General features: G+C 51.3%; 1 protein-coding gene across 5 annotated transcripts in view; it reads right to left on the minus strand.

The window, feature by feature from the left end:
- Positions 1-617: 617 nt before the first annotated feature.
- The window catches only part of NUDT15 (nudix hydrolase 15), a 61,902-nt gene continuing 42,964 nt past the window's right edge, over positions 618-19,555 (minus strand). For all 5 annotated transcript variants that reach the window (XM_040341246.1, XM_040341241.1, XM_040341243.1 and 2 more), the window contains exons 2-4: positions 19,266-19,485; positions 12,972-13,168; positions 618-1,075 (exon numbers count right to left, since the gene is read on the minus strand). In XM_040341246.1, the coding sequence (XP_040197180.1) occupies positions 945-1,075; positions 12,972-13,168; positions 19,266-19,414 (477 nt within the window). In that variant the 5' untranslated portion in view covers positions 19,415-19,485 and the 3' untranslated portion in view covers positions 618-944. The remainder of the gene's footprint in view (positions 1,076-12,971; positions 13,169-19,265; positions 19,486-19,555) is intronic.

Consider the following 19,555-nt stretch of genomic DNA (forward strand, 5'->3'; position numbering starts at 1 on the left):
TGAGAAATGTATGTTATCTTCCTGGAAAGTTGCTTCAGTTAAGACAGTGATCAGACTTGGAGGCGACTTCCATTGAAATCTATGGGTACAAATCGCCTAGAAGTCGGATTGAAGTAGTACAGGAACCTCTTCTGAAGTCGGAGCGACTTCAGTAGTGTGTATTAAGACGGCTCCCATTCACTTACATTGCTTTTCTGGACAGCGCGACTTGGGACGACTTGAGGCGACTTCAAGTCGGATCCCAAGTCGCCCCAGTGTGAACCGACTCTTACAGGTTCCTTCAGTCACTCCGTCATCTATTGTCAGATTGTAAGTGTTTACAATCGGTGCTGCAAATGATACAATATGATTAATAATACTGTGGTGTATTTTTAATAAAAATATCATTGGATGCAGGAATCTATTTTTTATTTATTTTTCAATACTATGACTTCCTATGATCAACAGCTCCATCTAGAGGCCAAAATGCTGTATATTTTCTGACTGTGCTTTTTTTTTTAAATATACTGCACTTTGGCCACTAGATGGAGCTGACAAACCTAGGATGTTATAGTAATATAGAAAATACAGGAACGTTTTATGTAGCCCAAATGAATGCTTGTGACATTAGCCCAATGAATGTTTTATAGATACACCCCTAGGTCTTTTATTACCGCTTTGTAAAAGGCTTCAAAACATTTAAACTATGTCCGTCACAAATATTACTGTGTAAAATGTAATTGGTGGAGTCTTTGCTGGAACCGTTCCTTGTATTTATTTCTGTAACCGTTTCTACAGTTTGAAATTGAAAACAGAAAAAGTGAGGCAATAAAAAATCTAGTTAAACTACAAGTTTTTACAGCTGGAAATTAGGTTGAAAACACAGGTAAATAATGTATGTTGCCGTATTAAAGAAAATGTGCAGTAAATATATTTTCTACTATAAAATCTCTTGTTGTCCAGGGTCATCTCTGGGCTGGGTAGAGATGATTAAAATCTTCTGTGAAGGGATTATATCCTTGCTGTCTTAAACAGTACAAAGCCCAGAACAGCTGGTCATTTGGAGGAAACTCTTCCCACTTAACCCAATTCCAGCCTACAATATGACAAAAAAAATAAAAAACACAATTTGAAGTCATGCACCAATACAGGATATCTTTAAAGTAGTTGTAAACCTTACATATATCCAGTGAAGGGACTACCCTCAGGTGGTACACATAAATGAAACAAATCATTCTACATAAGTTGTACCCGGCTATCTGCAGTATTCGTTTCTCTATGTTCAGTCAAAGTCCTGAATTTATAAGCTTGTCTGAGGCCCCGTACACACGACAGAGGAACTCGACGTGCTTGGCACGTCGAGTTCCTCGTCGAGTTTTGGGATGAAGCCGCCGAGGAGCTCGGCGGGCCGCCTTCTCCCATAGAACAACGCGGACAACGAGAAAATAGAGAACATGTTCTCTATTTTCTCGTCGAGTTCCTCGGCGGCTCCATCGAGCCAAAACTGTACAGACGACAGGGATTCTCGGCAGAATCCGGGTTTTGACCGAGTTTCTCGGTGAATTCTGCCGAGAAACTCTGTCGTGTGTACGAGGCCTGAGAGTTCAGAAAATAGTGTGGAGAGCTAAAGTTACACTTTGCAGAACTCAGTAAAGAGAGCTCTGAGAGTTGATTGGCGGGCATGGACACCCCCCCCCCCTCTCTCTCTAGGCAGCTTACAAGTACAGAGCTGAGGCTGAGGCTGTCAATCAGCTGGAGGTCATTCCCCATAACCATTTTTCTCTTGGTGTCAGGATAAAGTGTCAGAAATTACACTTTTAGTGCTCTTAATTGAGACAAGTACACGTTATAAAGGGATATGCTTTGTTCATATTTCATGTCTGAGGTCTACAAACACTTTAAGTTAATTTTGGTTGAATGAAAGCAAAGACCATGACATGGGATCTACATATGATTTTTTTTTTTTGTGGGCTTTAAAAGGTGAATTAAGAGGAGGGAAGGGGGGGATTTCAGACCCCTGCCAGGCATCTTTCAACCAACAGGTATGAAAAATATGTCTCAAGCCCAACAGCTCAGAGTAAACTTCTGCCTTCTCTGGCGATTTTGTCCACAACAACCTGTTCATTATGTGGCTTGTCGTCAGGGCTGGTGCAAGGATTTTTGACACCCTAGGCGAAACCTCATTTTGCCGCCCCCCACTTTGGCTCTGCCCCTGACTCCACCCCCTTTGCCCTTGTAACACATGTGACTTGACACATACACTGACCTACCTGAAAAGGGCCAGTGCTAGCCAATTTTGTGCCCTAGGCACGACCAGCTAATTGGGGAGGAGGGAAGAGGGGGGCTAAAAGAGAGGGGGACTGAGAGGGCGGCTGTAAGAGAGGGAGGCTTTGAGAGGTAGGTAGGAGGGAGGGCTGAGAGAGAGGTAGGTAGGAGGGAGGGCTGAGAGAGAGGTAGGTAGGAGGGAGGGAAGGCTGAGAGAGAGAGAGAGAGAGAGAGAGAGAGAGAGAGAGAGAGAGAGAGAGAGAGAGAGAGAGAGAGAGAGGGAGAGAGGGAGAGAGGGGGAGAGAGAGAGAGAGAGAGAGAGAGAGAGAGAGAGAGAGAGAGAGAGGGGGAGAGAGAGAGAGAGAGAGAGAGAGAGAGAGAGAGAGGGAGAGAGAGAGAGGGAGAGAGAGAGAGAGAGAGAGGGAGAAGAGGGGTCTGAGAGAGAGGGAGAAGGGGGGTCTGAGAGAGAGGGAGAAGAGGGGTCTGAGAGAGAGGGAGAAGAGGGGTCTGGGAGAGAGGGAGAAGAGGGGTCTGAGAGAGAGGGGGTGTTAGGAGAGTGGGGGCTGAGAGAGGGAGTGCTAAGAGAGGGGGGCTGATAGAGATGGGTGGGTTGATAGACAGGTGGGCTAAGGGGGGGCTGAGAGAATAGGGAGGGGGCTTAGAGAGACGGGGGTTGAGAAAATAGGGAGGGCTGAGAGAGGGGGGGATGGCTGAAAGACAGGGGGCTGAGAGAGAAAGGAGGGGGTGGCTGAGAGTATAGGGATGGCTGAGAGTATAGGGGTGGCTGAGTTTATACGGATGGCTGAGGGTATAGGGATGGCTGAGGGTATAGGGAGGGCTGAGGGTATAGGGAGGGCTGAGAGTATAGGGAGGGCTGAGGGTATAGGGAGGGCTGAGGGTATAGGGAGGGCTGAGGGTATAGGAATGGCTGAGGTTATAGGGATGGCTGAGGGTATAGGGATGGCTGAGGGTATAGGGATGGCTGAGGGTATAGGGATGGGTATAGGGATGGCTGAGGGTATAGGGAGGGCTGAGGGTATAGGGATGGCTGAGGGTATAGGGATGGCTGAGGGTATAGGGAGGGCTGAGGGTATAGGGATGGCTGAGGGTATAGGGATGGCTGAGGGTATAGGGAGGGCTGAGGGTATAGGGATGGCTGAGGGTATAGGGATGGCTGAGGGTATAGGGATGGCTGAGGGTATAGGGAGGGCTGAGGGTATAGGGATGGCTGAGAGTATAGGGATGGCTGAGGGTATAGGGATGGCTGAGGGTATAGGGATGGCTGAGGGTATAGGGAGGGCTGAGGGTATAGGGAGGGCTGAGGGTATAGGGAGGGCTGAGGGTATAGGGAGGGCTGAGGGTATAGGGAGGGCTGAGGGTATAGGGATGGCTGAGGGTATAGGGATGGCTGAGGGTATAGGGATGGGTATAGGGATGGCTGAGGGTATAGGGAGGGCTGAGGGTATAGGGATGGCTGAGGGTATAGGGATGGCTGAGAGTATAGGGATGGCTGAGGGTATAGGGAGGGCTGAGAGTATAGGGATGGCTGAGGGTATAGGGATGGCTGAGGGTATAGGGAGGGCTGAGGGTATAGGGATGGCTGAGAGTATAGGGATGGCTGAGAGTATAGGGATGGCTGAGGGTATAGGGATGGCTAAGGGTATAGGGAGGGCTGAGGGTATAGGGAGGGCTGAGGGTATAGGGAGGGCTAAGGGTATAGGGATGGCTGAGGGTATAGGGATGGCTGAGAGTATAGAGAGGGCTGAGGGTATAGGGAGGGCTGAGGGTATAGGGAGGGCTGAGGGTATAGGGATGGCTGAGGGTATAGGGATGGCTGAGGGTATAGGGAGGGCTGAGAGTATAGGGATGGCTGAGGGTATAGGGATGGCTGAGGGTATAGGGAGGGGGCTGATCGAGAGAGAAGGACTGAGAGGGGGGCTTAGAAAGAGGGGAGGGGGCTTGAGAAGGGGAGTTGGGGGGAGTTGTGGGGAGATAAGAGACTCCTAGCCTTGTCCCTGCAGTCCCAGTCTCTGTCTGCGGGTGTGTTTGACGACAGACAGTACCTTCCATGCAATGATGTCAGTCTCCTGCACAATCCGTCCAATTCCAGTGGCTCCCGGAGGCTCAGCAGCCTGAGTCCTGCCCGTCCTCTGTGCCCCCAGTGAGCGGCGAGCCTGTCAGCTCCGGTCCTCACATCAGAGCATGCGGAGGAACTTGGAGCAGTCCATGCTCTGGAAGGCAGCATGGGGTACGCTGTGCCCGCTTGTCTCCTGGGGAGGCGGGGTCAGAGGACGAGGTCAAGGAGGAGGCGGTGTCACGGTGGAGCTCTTCTCCCGAATCCCGGGCTTATCTGCGTTTGAGTCGGCTGGCCCCTCGCTGTTCACTGCCATTATAGCGATGGATGCCCAGCCGCCCACGCCTCCCCAAGGGTGCTACTGATTGCCGCGCAGCCACACACATGGTGCTTGACAGCCGGGTAGAGGACGAGGCACATTGACATGCTCCAGGCACCCTCTCCTCCCAGTGGAGTGTAGTTAAGCCAGCGGCCATGGCTGCGCTCTAGGCGGCAGTGCGCTCTAGGCGACTGCCTAATCTGCCTAGTGGTAGCGCCGGCCCTGCTTGTCGTTGACTTGCTTTGCTTGGTCCAACAGCATTCTTACGACAGCCCAACTACTGATATTAGGTGCTTTGGGCCTGATTCCCAAAAAAGCTGCCTAACTTAACATTCAGCAGTTAAGTTACACTGACTTAAAGTTTCTACCTAAGTGCCTGATCCACAAAGCACTTACCTAGAAATTTCAGGCCGTGTAACTTAAGTGCCTCCGTCGCAAGGCGGTCCTCCTCTCCGGGGGGCGTTTAAAATTTAAATGAGGCGCGCTCCCGCGCCGGCCGTACTGCGCATGCGTGTGACGTCATTTTCCCGACGTGCAGCGCGCGAACGTAATTGACGCCGGGCTTTGTGGATTGCGACGGGACACTAAAGTTGCGACGGGTGAAAAAAAATATACGCGCCGGGAAAACAAATAATTTTAAAAAAAAATTACAGCGTCGCTCAGCATGCATTCCTGAGAGGGAGAACTCCATGCCAATTTTCAAAGAAAAAACCGGCATGGGTTCCCCCCCCCCAGGAGCATACCAGGCCCTTAGGTCTGGTATGGGTTGTAAGGAGACCCCCCCTACGCCGAAAATTCGACGTAGGGGGTCCCCCTACAATCCATACCAGACCCGTATCCAAAGCACGCTACCCGGCCGGTCAGGAAAGGGAGTGGGGACGAGCGAGCGCCCCCCCCCCTCCTGAGCCGTGCAAGGCCGCATGCCCTCAACATGGGGGGGTTGGGTGCTCTGGGGCAGGGGGGCGCACTGCGGGCCCCCCCACCCCAGAGCACCCTGTCCCCATGTTGATGAGGACAGGCAGGACCTCTTCCCGACAACCCTTGCCGTTGGTTGTCGGGGTCTGCGGGCGGGGGCTTATCGGAATCTGGGAGTCCCCTCAAATAAGGGGGCCCCCAGATACCGCCCCCCCACCCTAAGTGAATGGATATGGGGTACATCGTACCCCTACCCATTCACCTGGAGGCAAAAAGTCAAAGTTAGTAAACACACAACACAAGGGTTTTTAAAATAATTTATTATTCTGCTCCGGAGGCCCCCCCTGTCTTCTTTATTAGCTCTAATACCAGGGGGGGCTTCTTCTTCCACTCTCCGGGGGTCTTCTTCCACTCTCCGGGGGGGGTTTCTTCTTCCGCTCTCCGGGGGGGGGCTTCTCCGCTCTCCGGGGGTCTTCTTCTATCTCCGCCGCTCTCCGCTGTTGACTCGGCGAACCCCGGTTCTTCTGCAGCTGTCCGGTGCCTTCTTCTTCAGCGCTGGCTGCCTGCTATCTTCGTGTGTTAGCTCAATTACTAACAGGCAGCCAGCGCGGTCTTCTGTGACGTCACCTTCTTCTCCCTTCTTCCGATGTTGACTCGTCGTCTCTTGTCACTGCAATGATGGAAGCGCGCCTTGCATCCCATTTATATAGGCATCACTGTCCCATCATGCTCCGGTAGGTACCCATGTGGTGGGTGCACGTGGGTAGGCACCCACCACGTGGGTACCTGCCGGAGCATGATGGGACGGTGATGCCTATATAAATGGGATGCAAGGCGCGCTTCCATCATTGCAGTGACAAGAGGCGACGAGTCAACATCGGAAGAGGGGAGAAGAACAGAAGAGAAGAACCTGACGTCACAGAAGACCGCGATGGCTGCCTGCTAGTAATTGAGCTAACACACGAAGATAGCAGGCAGCCAGCGCTGAAGAAGAAGGCACCGGACAGCTGCAGAAGAACCGGGGTTCGCCGAGTCAACAGCGGAGAGCGGCGGAGATAGAAGAAGACCCCCGGAGAGCGGAGAAGCCCCCCCCCCGAGAGCGGAAGAAGAAACCCCCCCCGGAGAGTGGAAGAAGAAGCCCCCCCTGGTATTAGAGCTAATAAAGAAGACAGGGGGGTGCCTCCGGAGCAGAATAATAAATTATTTTAAAAACCCTTGTGTTGTGTGTTTACTAACTTTTACTTTTTGCCTCCAGGTGAATGGGTAGGGGTACGATGTACCCCATATCCATTCACTTAGGGTGGGGGGCCGGTATCTGGGGGCCCCCTTATTTGAGGGGACTCCCAGATTCCGATAAGCCCCCGCCCGCAGACCCCGACAACCAACGGCAAGGGTTGTCGGGAAGAGGTCCTGTCCTCATCAACATGGGGACAGGGTGCTCTGGGGTGGGGGGGGCCCGCAGTGCGCCCCCCTGCCCCAGAGCACCCAACCCCCCCATGTTGAGGGCATGCGGCCTGGCACGGCTCAGGAGGGGGGGGGGGGACGCTCGCTCGTCCCCACTCCCATTCCTGACCGGCCGGGTAGCGTGCTTTGGATACGGGTCTGGTATGGATTGTAGGGGGACCCCTACGTCGATTTTTCGGCGTAGGGGGGGGTCTCCTTACAACCCATACCAGACCTAAGGGCCTGGTATGCTCCTGGGGGGGGAACCCATGCCGGTTTTGAATTTAAAAATTGCCGTGGAGTTCTCCCTCAGGAAAGCATACCAAATGCCGTCGCTTGAATGGGCCTTTACAAGGTGTGACTAACTTTCCACATTGTAAAACCAGCCCTAGTTTTGCACAAGCAAATCGGAACTTACGCAGAAATCACAAGGATGAAAAGCTGATGAAAAGCGTTGTGGATCTGCTTAAGTCCTCATTTGCATACTCAAAGCTGCATTTCAATGAGAAATGCCCCCAGTGGCGGATGCGGTACTGCATCCTAAGATCTGACCGTGTAAGTGTCTTACACATGTCAGATTTTCTGCCTAACTTTGGAAAAAGCATTTTGAGGATCGTTTCCAAAGTTAGGCACAGACTGAACAGCAGTTCCGCCTGCGTATCTCTTTTGGGAATCAGGCCCTTTGCTTCTATATCTAGGTCTGTGGATACTTAGCCTACATGAGCAGGCTCTAGAATAATTTGGAGTGGATATTGCTGTCTGCTCTCTGTTATACAATGCAGCATTGCTCAATATTGCAGCCTGCGTTGTGTGGCCCATTCATAAAATGCAGTCCCTGGTATCGAGCTTGTGTTAGAGCTGCAGAAGAGAGAACTGTGTGATTGCACATCTTCCCTGCTATATTATTTGTCATATACAGATATATTATCAGTTTAAAGTGGAATCTTTATTGTCAATTTACATTAGTCCAACTTGGCTTTATATAATTATCCATAATTTATATCCGGGGGGCTGAAAACCACTATTGTAGCTAATGCTACACAGTTATAGCTGTGATTGACCAGGTCCTGCATGAGTGGCTTGCCCTCTGCACACTGACCACATAGTTTCTCTCATTTGGCACTGCCGCAATTCATAGAATGCACTGTATTTTTTTTCAATGAATACAAGGCGTTCCCTGATTGGACAAGGTGGAGAAGAGGGGCAGTTGATGTCACAAAAAATGCAAGACATTCTCTGAACAGTGGCGGTGCTGAGTGAGGACCCCCTGTGTTTATTGGTTTTCAGAATCCCCAACAGCCATCCAGGTACTGTATCTGATATGGATACTTGCATTAAGCCAAGCTGGACCATTATTAACCACTTGTGCACTTATACCCCCTTCCTAACCAGGTAAATTTTCAGCTTTAAGTGCCCTCACATTTTGAATGAGAATTACTCAGTCATGCAGGTTTTTTGTTTATTACACTGTAAATGAAACAAAAAGATCCAAAATTTTGTAAAAAAGTAAATGCATTTTCCTTTGTTTCGGTTATAAAATTTAGAAAAATTTATACCGCTAAATATCTTTGGTAAAAATAACCAAAATCAGTGCATTATATTTGGTCTGGGTGAAAGTTATAGGGGTAGATCCACATAGAAATAGATGGGCGCAGCGTATGTGAGATACGCTATGCCGCTGTAACTTACTTTTTGCCGGTTCGAATCCCCAAAGAATTTGCACCGTAAGTTACGGCGGCGTAGTGTATCTCAAGCGGCGTAAGGGCGCGGAATTCAAATCGGCGATTAGGGGGCGTGTTTAATTTAAATGAAGCGCGTCCCCGCGCCGAATGAACTGCGCATGCACCGTCCCTAAATTTCCCGCCGTGAATTGCGCTAAATGACGTCGCAAGGACGTCATTTTTTTTAACATAGACGTGACTTACGTACATTCCGATTCACGGACGACTTACGCAAAAAAAAAAAATAATAATAAAAATTTCAAATTAAATGCGGGAACGACGGCCATACTTAACATAGCAAGTCTAACTATACGCGACTAAATACCAGCTTTAACTATACGCCGTAAAAAGCCGACTAGAGACGCCGTAAAAAAATGCGCCGGCCGCTCGTACGTTCGTGGATCGTCGGAAATAGCTAATTTGCATACCCGACGCGGAAAACTACGTGAACGCCACCCAGCGGACGCCGAAGAATTGCATCTTAGATCCGAAGACGTACGCCTGTCGGATCTAACCCAGAAGCCGTCGTATCTTGTTTTGAGGATTCAAAACAACAATACGACGCAGGAAATTTGAAAGTACACCGGCGTATCAGTAGATACACCGGCGTACTCGCTCTGTGGACCTACCCCATAGTCTACAAGCTATGGTACCAATCATTGAAAATTGATCACACCTGATGTACTGATGGCCTATCTCATTTAAGACCCTAGGAAGCCAGGAAAGTACAAATACCCCCCCCCAAATTATTCATTTTTGGAAAGTAGACATTCCAAGGTATTTAGTAAGTGGCATGGTAAGTTTTTCTTTCAACCATGCAGAGCACCGTCAGTTGTTCTTGGAACATAAATTACACATCTAATTTCCTGACTGACAATTACCGTATTTATCGGCGTATAACACGCACCCTAACTTTAAGAGGGAAGTTTCAGGAAAAAACTTTCCACAGCCCCCTGCGTATAACACGCAGGCACAGTTTACCCTCTATTTTGTGAGTGTTATACGCCAATAAATACGGTACATTTTTGTGAGGCACTGTAGGGCACAGGTGAGCACTGATGTGGCATGGACGAGAGATGTATGGGCATGGATAATCACTGATATGGCATGGATGGGCACAGATCAGGGATGTGGGCACTCCAGATCCAGCCCACTCGTGCTGCTACACTGGCTCTCTTCTCTCCTTACATGCTGTACTTATTGGTGTGAGGAGAGAGCTGAACTTGACATGCACCGGTTTGTTGACAAGTGATTGTTCTGTCATTGGATGGCACTATAGCCATCGTTCGGCTATGGCTCAGTCGGCAAGTGGTTAATGATTACACACACACACGTCACCTTTTTTCTAGGTAAATATATTTCTACAGGTGCTAGTAAAATTACATTTTCACCACGTCTGTAATAACCCATGAAATCCATACATACAAAGAAACCAAAACAAATGCCTTCAGAAATGGTCAATGATCGGACTTTTGCCAGTACCGTATGCTGAAAAACATCCCCACACCATGATGTTCCCACCTCCAAACTTCACTGTTGGTATGGTGTTTTTGGGGTGATGTGCGGTGCCATTTGACCTCCAAACAGGTTGTGTATTATGGCATCCAGAGTTCAATTTTGGTCTCCTCTGACCAGACTATATTCTTCCAGTATTTCACAGGCTTGTCTTAATGTTGTGCAGCAAACCTTAAACAAGTTACAACATGCTTTTTCTTCAGCAATGGAGTCTTGCGTGGTGAGCGTGCATACAGGTCATGGGGGTTGAGTGCCCTGCTTATTGTTTTCTTTGAAACAATTGTACCTGCTAATTCCAGGTCTTTCTTAAGCTCTCTACAAGTGGTCCTTGGCTCCTGGACAACTCTTCTCATAATTCTTTTCACTCCTCTGTCAGAAAACTTGCGAGGAGCACCTGATCGCGGTCAGTTTATGGTGAAATTATGTTCTTTCCACTTCCAGATTATGGCCCCAACAGTGCTCACTAGAACATTCAGAAGCTTAGAAATCCTTCTGTAACCAATACCATCAGTATGTTTTGCAACAATAAGGTTGCAAAGGTCATGAGATGTTTCTTGTGTGACACCTTGGTAATGAGACACCTTATAGGCCATCAGTTGAGACTGAACCAGCTGATATTAATTTGCACTGACGAGGGGCAGGATTGCTTTCTAATTTCTGATAGATTTCAGCTGGTGTCTTGTCTTTCCATGCCTTTTTGCACCTCCCTTTATTCATGTGTTCAATACTTTTTCCCTGTGTCATTCCATTTTATTACACATAACTACATTTTGGAACTTTTTTGTTTTGGTTTCTTTGTATGTATGGGTTGCATGGGTTGTTACCGGCATGTGGTAAAAATTTTATGTCAATAGTACCTTAAGAGCCGGTTCACGCTGGGGCGACCTGGGATCCGACTTCAAGTCGCGCGGTCGAGAAAATGAATGGAAGTGAATGGAGCCGTCTTAATGTACACTACTGAAGTCGCTCTGACTTCAGAAAAGGTTCCTGTACTACTTCAATCCGACTTCTATGCGACCTGTACCCATTGTCTTCAATGGAAGTCGCCTCCAAGTCGTATCCCCGTTCACAGTGAGGCAACTTTACAGGAAGTCGCCACAGTGTGAACCTGTTCTAAAGGCAAGCCCCTCCCTCCCACAGGGGAACTCCACGCAAAACTTTAAATAAAAAAACGGCATGGGTTCCCCCTCTAGGCGTATACCAGGCCCTTAGGTCTGGTAAGGATTTCAAGGAGAACCCCCTACGCCGAAAAAACTGCGTGGGGGTCCCCCCTAAATCCATACCAGACCCTTATCCAAGCACATAGCCCGGCCGGTCAGGAAAGAGGGTGGGGATGGGCGAGCGCCCCCCCCTCCTGAGGTGTACCAGGCGGCATGCCCTCAACATGGGTGGGTGCTTTGGGCCCCCCCCACCCCAAAGCACCTTGTCCCCATGTTGACCTCTTCCCGACAACCCTGGCAGTTGGTTGTAGGGGTCTGCAGGCGGGGGGCTTATCGGAATCTGGGAGCCCCTTTTAATACGGGGGGCCCCCAGATCCCGGCCCCCCACCCTATGTGAAAGAGTATGGGGTACATCATACCCTTACCTATTCACCTGGTGGTAGAAAAATGTCAATAAAAAAACACTACACAGTTTTTAAAGTAGTTTATTAGGCAGCTCCGGGGGTCTTCTTCTGACTTCGGGGGTCTTCCGACTTCTCCCTTCTGCCGGGCACCACCGCTGTCTTCTTTCAGCTCTTTTACCAGCGGCGGCCCGGTCTTCTCCCTTCTTCTGACTTTGGGGGGTCTTCTTCCGACTTCGGGGGGGTGGTCTTCCGACTTCTCCGCTCTCTTCTCCGGTTATTTTTCTCATCATCAAAGAGGAGAAGAAGAGAAGAAGACAACGCAGAAGACCGGGCCCCCCGCTGGTGAAAGAGCTGAAAGAAGACAGCGGTGATGCCCAGCAGTAGAGAAAAATAAACGGAGAGCGGGAGAAGAGAGCGGAGAAGTCGGAAGACCCCCCGAAGTCGGGAGAAGACCCCCCGAAGTCGGAAGAAGGGAGAAGACCGGGCTGCCGCTGGTAAAAGAGCTGAAAGAAGACAGCAGTGGTGCCCGGCAGAAGGGAGAAATCGGAAGAAGACGCCCGGAGCTGCCTAATAAGCTACTTTAAAAACCTGTGTAGTGTTTTTTTATTGACATTTTTCTACCACCAGGTGAATGATGTACCCCATACTCATTCACATAGGGTGGGGGGCCAGGATCTGGAGGCCCCCTTTATTAAAGGGGGCTCCCAGATTCCGATAAGCCCCCCGCCCGCAGACCCCGACAACCAGGAAGAGGCTCTTGTCCCCATCAACGGCCATGTTGAAGGCATGCCGCCTGGTACGGCTCAGGAGGGGGGGCGCTCGTCCGTCCGGGCTGCGTGCTCGGATAAGAGTCTGGTATGGATTTGGGGGGGACCCCCCATGACGTTTTTTCGGCGTAGGGGCTTCCCCTTGAAATCCATACCAGACCTAAGAACCTGGTATGCCCCTAGAGGGGGAACCCATGCCGTTTTTTTGTTTAAAATTTTGCATTGAGTTCCCCCTCCTGGAGGCGACTTCAAGTCATGTTGTGGGTCGCGTTGGGATTCATACTCAAGTCGTGTTCAAGTTGCCTCCCAAAGTCGCGCTGAAAGTCGCGTTGCCCATGTGTGAACCGGCTCTTAGAAATATATTTACCTAGAAAAATATTCTTGTTTCTCAGGAGATATAAGGACTTACCTTCGTTTTTCTCAGGCTCTCTATTTGTTGGTTCTGATGGATAATTCAAGTCGACTTCCCCTTTCATTAGAATTGTGATGTAATGATAATTATGTTCAATGCTAATTGAATTGACTACTGAAGCAAAACGGACATTGGTAAGGTGAAGTCCTGCTTCCTCCAGGGTCTCACGCTCCGCACAGGCCTCCCAGCTTTCACTGTAACAAGAACAAATCATAAATCACTGAACTGTCAGATGAACAGATTTTAAAGCCATAAGCACAAAGGTATGTAATGCTGACATTTGAAAAAATTCATGATCTGAATTAGTATAAACATACAGGGCCATATTCTCAAACAAGTTACGCCGGTGTATCTACTGATACACCGGCGTAAATCGAATTTCCCACCGGCGTATCATTATTTTGTATTCACAAAACAAGATACGCCGGATTTAGGCTAGGATTCGATTAGTGTAAGTCACTTACACTGTCGGATCCTAAATGTAATTCGCCGACGGCCGCTAGGTGGCGTCTACGTTCAGGTCTCATTTGTTTATGCAAATGAGCCTGATACGCCGATTCCCGAACGAAATCGTGTCGCATAACCGTCGCTAACGTCGTTTGCGTAAGCGTAAGGTTACCCCTGCTAAATGAGGGGTAACCTTACGCCTGTCCCACGTATGCCATGTTAAGTATGGCGTCGGGTCCGCGTCGTCTTTTCCCGTCGGGGACGTCGTTTTACTAAGTCGTTCTTGAATACGACTTTACGTCAATGACGCACACGTCGGCGTCATTGACGTTTTCCGCCGAGAACTGGAGCATGCGCACTGGGCTATTTTTAGCCTGGCGCATGCGCAGTTCGATCGAAACGGGGGCGCGCTTAATTTAAATACAAGCCGCCCCTTTGGAATTACGCGGGGATACGCCGGGCCAATTACACTACGCTGCCCCAAACTACGGAGCAAGTGTTTGGGGAATACAGCACTTGCTCCTGTAAGTTGGGGCGGCGTAGTGTAAATGGCTTACGCTACTGCCGCGGGAAAACTACAAGAATCTGGCCCATAATGGTTATATATCCTAAGAAAATAAATTAAAAGTTGAATTCCAGAAAAATATATAATATCACTGATTGAATAAAGATTTACTAACATTCCCATTCAAGATCAACTTTTTCCAAGTGGGAATGGTCATTGATGGATCGAAATTCGGCCGGTCTTTCCTGAACCTGGGCCGGTCTTTCCCGAACCTGGACCGGCTGTGTGACGTCAGCTACAGCCCGCTGTCTGCTGAAAACCGGTCACAGAAGTGCAAAACGATCTACACTCCTGTGATGCATAGGAGAAGTACAGCCAAACAAGCTATGGCTGTACTTCTCCTTTAAAGTGGCACTACATATGAATATTTTGAAGATCTCAAGCGTAAAGACCAACTCCTGAAAACAAAATTTGTACCCTTGCAGTCCCGTCCCCCCACACCCACAAGAGTTAAAGCCTAACTTCATGGTTACTGTGATTTTAAAACAGTTAATTTGTGTTAAGATGGCGTAAACAAACTATTTCCTTTACTAACACGTGTGCTGTATATACTGTGTGTCGCATCAGCTACATACAGTATACAGTGCTGTGTTCCAGCACTGCTAGAGGGACCCTGCTGCAGAGCAAAATAATGTCAGTATTTCTCTTTATTCCAGCATCCCTATACATAACATGAATTTAAACCTTGCAGTACAGGGGACCCACTGCAAGGGCATTTTTTTTTTGTACTTGGAGTTGGGCTTTAAACTAGAACTCTAGGAAAACAGCCTAACACACAATTGAATAAAATAGATTATACTGTTTTTGCTGACAAAATATTTACAATTCTGTACAGCCAATCTTGTGATTTACATTACATACAGTGCACAATCAAGAAGATCACTGTACAGCAGGGGTTCCCAACCGCTGGCCCAAGTCGCCCTCTGAGGTGGCCAGCCACCTTCTGCTCTGGAAAGGCGGGTCAGCAATCCCAGATCGTGGGTTCCCGACCTGCCTTCCCAGAGCATCAGTGTGAAGAAAGGAGCCGGCAGAATAGGAAGCATGCAGCTGGGTATAGCGCCAGCTTCTGTCACAGGTGGAGTGATACCAAATGCAATCTGCCTGAGACAGCAACTGTGAGCGATACCCACCCCGGGGGGGGGGGGACAACCAGCAGTACCTGACAGCCGTACCCGCCCTGAGAGACAGCTAGCAGTACCTGCTACCATACCCACCCTGGGAGGCCGGCGAGCAGTACTTGTCACCATACCCACCCTGGGTGACAGCAGCAGCCCCAGCCATACCCGCCCTGGGGGACAGCTGCAATCGCCAGCCATATCTGCCCTGAGGGGACAGCAGCAGCCGCCAGCCGTATCTGCTCTGGGGGACAGTAGCAGTCGTCAGCCGTATCCGCCCTGGGGGACAGCTGCAGTCGCCAGCCATATCTGTCCTGAGGGACAGCTGCAGTCGCCAGCCATATCTGCCCTGAGGGACAGCTGCAGTCGCCAGCCATATCTGCCCTGGGGGGACAGCAGCAGCCACCAGCCATATCTGCCCTGGGGGGACAGCAGCAGCCACCAGCCATATCTGCCCTGGAGGACAGTAGCAGCTGCCAGCCATACCTGCCCTGGAGGACAGTAGCAGCAGCAGCCGCCGCCAGCCATAACCGCTCTTGGGGACAACAGCAGTCGCAAGCCGTATCTGCCCTGGGGGAAAGCAGCAGTCGCCAGCCGTATCCGATCTGGGGGACAGCAGCAGCCGCCAGCCATATCCGCCCTGGGGGACCGCAGCAGCCGCCAGCCATATCCGCCCTGGGGGACTGCAGCAGCCGCCAGCCATATGCGCCCTGGGAGAACCGCAGCAGCCGCCAGCCATATTCGCCCTGGGGGACCGCAGCAGCCGCCAGCCATATCCGCCCTGGGGGACCGCAGCAGCCGCCGCCAGCCATATCCGCCCTGGGGGACCGCAGCAGCCGCCAGCCATATCCGCCCTGGGGGACCGCAGCAGCCGCCAGCCATATACGCCCTGGGGGACAGCAGCAGCCACCGTCATTACCTGCATGGGAGATAGCAGCTGGCTCCAGCCATACTTGTCCTTTCACACGATCAGTCCAATCGGGTCCGCCTGTTTTTAGGCGGGCACAATTAGACCCTCTATTCACCTCCGTTTACACCCGCCTACCTCCAATCCGATCTTCTAAAAAAAAAAAAAGAGAAGGGTATCCGTCCCCTTCTGTCTTTGTCGGATAGGAATGGAGGGCCCATAGAGTGGAGCGCCCCCGCATGGGTGTCCTGGGGGAGAGCGGTTCTCCAACGGGCCACTCGAGAAGAAGAGGTGCCAGTAGCAGCACCACTGAGGGACCCCAGAAGAGGAAGCTCAGGGCCACTCTGTGCAAAACCAACTGCACTGAGGACACAAGTATGACATGTTTGGTTTAAAAAAAAAAAGAAAACAAAACAAACACAAACTTTTAGCTATCCTTTAAAGCAGACCTGGGCAAACTACGGCTTTTAATCCGGCCCCCCCCGCCACCGCCGCCGAAATCGCCGCCGCCACATTAATCACAGCGGCGGGGAACATTACAGACAGCGTTCGTTTGAACAGCTGTTTTCCCCGCCGTGCATAGACACTCCCCCTTGGACGGATCTGTCCAATCGCGAGCAAGGGGGAGTCACATAGACACTCCCCCTTGCTCGCGATTGGACAGATCCGTCCAAGGGGGAGTGTCTATGCGCGGCGGGGAAAACAGCTGTTCAAACGAACGCTGTCTGTAATGTTCCCCCGCCGCGGTGATAACAGCAGGCAGGGCCGGGCGCTACCATTTAGTGCAGGAGGGGGGCGCAACCAGCCAGTGTGTCACAGCGCGGGGCCACGGGCAGCGGCACTTTACACATTGTGTGCCGACTGCCTGGCTGCCGAGTGCGCTCCTGGCTCCCTTTCCTCCTGTCACTTTGTGTGCTCGTCGCTCCCCCCCCCCCCTATTCAGTTGGTCGTGCCGGTTCATTTCAGCGGCGTGAATTAACATTAATCGCAGCCACTGTGCCATCAATTGTCGCCACTGTGCCCATCACACGCAGCCACTGTGCCAATCACACGCAGCCACTGTGCCAATCACACGCAGCCACTGTGCCAATCACACGCAGCCACTGTGCAATCAATTGTCGCCACTGTTCCCAAACGCAGCCACTGTGCCAATCACACGCAGCCACTGTGCCAATCACACGCAGCCACTGTGCCCATCAAACGCAGCCACTGTGCCAATCACACGCAGCCACTGTGCAATCAATTGTCGCCACTGTTCCCAAACGCAGCCACTGTGCCAATCAAACGCAACCACTGTGCCAATCACACGCAGCCACTGTGCCAATCACACGCAGCCACTGTGCCCATCAAACGCAGCCACTGTGCCAATCACACGCAGCCACTGTGCCAATAACACGCAGCCACTCTGCCCATCAAACGCAGCCACTGTGCCAATCACACGCAGCTACTGTGCCCATCAAACGCAGCCACAGTGCCATCACATGCAGCCACTGTGCCAACACACGCAGTCACTGTGCCATCAATTGTTGCCACTGTGCCCATCACACGCAGCCACTGTGCCATCAATTGTCGCCACTGTGCCCATCAAACGCAACCACTGTGCCATCACACGCAGCCACTGTGCCATCACACGCAGCCACTGTTTAATCAATTGTTATTGATTAAACAGTGGCTGCCTGTCCCCAGCCTCTGTCCCCCTCCTGTGTCATGTCCCCAGCGTCTGTCCCCCTCCTGTGCCATGTCCCCAGCGTCTGTCCCCCTCCTGTGCCATGTCCCCAGCGTCTGTCCCCCTCCTGTATCATGTCCCCAGCGTCTGTCCCCCTCCTGTGCCATGTCCCCAGCGTCTGTCCCCCTCCTGTGCCATGTCCCCAGCGTCTGTCCCCCTCCTGTGTCATGTCCCCAGCGTCTGTCCCCCTCCTGTGTCATGTCCCCAGCGTCTGTCCCCCTCCTGTGTCATGTCCCCAGCGTCTGTCCCCCTCCTGTGTCATGTCCCTAGCGTCTGTCCCCCTCCTGTGTCATGTCCCCAGCCTCTGTCCCCCTCCTGTGTCATGTCCCCAGCCTCTGTCCCCCTCCTGTGTCATGTCCCCAGCCTCTGTCCCCCTCCTGTGTCATGTCCCCAGCCTCTGTCCCCCTCCTGTGTCATGTCCCCAGCCTCTGTCCCCCTCCTGTGTCATGTCCCCAGCCTCTGTCCCCCTCCTGTGTCATGTCCCCAGCCTCTGTCCCCCTCCTGTGTCATGTCCCCAGCCTCTGTCCCCCTCCTGTGTCATGTCCCCAGCCTCTGTCCCCCTCCTGTGTCATGTCCCCAGCGTCTGTCCCCCTCCTGTGTCATGTCCCCAGCGTCTGTCCCCCTCCTGTGTCATGTCCCCAGCATCTGTCCCCCTCCTGTGTCATGTCCCCAGCCTCTGTCCCCCTCCTGTGTCATGTCCCCAGCCTCTGTCCCCCTCCTGTGTCATGTCCCCAGCCTCTGTCCCCCTCCTGTGTCATGTCCCCAGCCTCTGTCCCCCTCCTGTGTCATGTCCCCAGCCTCTGTCCCCCTCCTGTGTCATGTCCCCAGCCTCTGTCCCCCTCCTGTGTCATGTCCCCAGCCTCTGTCCCCCTCCTGTGTCATGTCCCCAGCCTCTGTCCCCCTCCTGTGCCATGTCCCCAGCCTCTGTCCCCCTCCTGTGCCATGTCCCCAGCCTCTGTCCCCCTCCTGTGCCATGTCCCCAGCCTCTGTCCCCCTCCTGTGTCATGTCCCCAGCCTCTGTCCCCCTCCTGTGTCATGTCCCCAGCCTCTGTCCCCCTCCTGTGTCATGTCCCCAGCCTCTGTCCCCCTCCTGTGTCATGTCCCCAGCCTCTGTCCCCCTCCTGTGTCATGTCCCCAGCCTCTGTCCCCCTCCTGTGTCATGTCCCCAGCCTCTGTCCCCCTCCTGTGCCATGTCCCCAGCCTCTGTCCCCCTCCTGTGCCATGTCCCCAGCCTCTGTCCCCCTCCTGTGCCATGTCCCCAGCCTCTGTCCCCCTCCTGTGCCATGTCTATAACAAGTACTCGTACCAGTTGTCCAACAATGATATTTACTGCTTTTTATAAAGAAATACAATTGATTTTATGCAGTATTGAGTTTAGCCTTTTGGCCCGGCCCTCCAAAATATTTTTAGTTTCTCATGTGGCCCCATCGAAAAAATAATTGCCCATGTATAGCAAAAAATGACCTGGTCAGGAAGGTAAAAAATCTATAAAAGTCAAGTGGTTATGTAACACTTTATTATTATTTCATACCCAAATTCCAGATGTCCTCCTGGTAGTTGATACATGGCAGCTCCTGGAGATCCCTTTGCTTTCCTTCTTCCCAGCAGAACACAGCCTGGATGAGATGTACTTGTAATCACAACACCAACTCCGACTCCAGGTCTACCATTGGTTGCCATAGTGCCTCAGAGATTTTATACGGCTTTGACAAAATGCAGATACTTCTGGCTACTGCTGGCAGCTCCTATAACTGAATAATTTATCATAAATACATCTGTTTTTTTTAACCATAAAAAGGACACAATGTTGACAAAATAAGA

The sequence above is a fragment of the Rana temporaria genome, chromosome 2 (genome assembly GCF_905171775.1).
Source record: "Rana temporaria chromosome 2, aRanTem1.1, whole genome shotgun sequence".
NCBI lineage: Eukaryota > Metazoa > Chordata > Amphibia > Anura > Ranidae > Rana > Rana temporaria.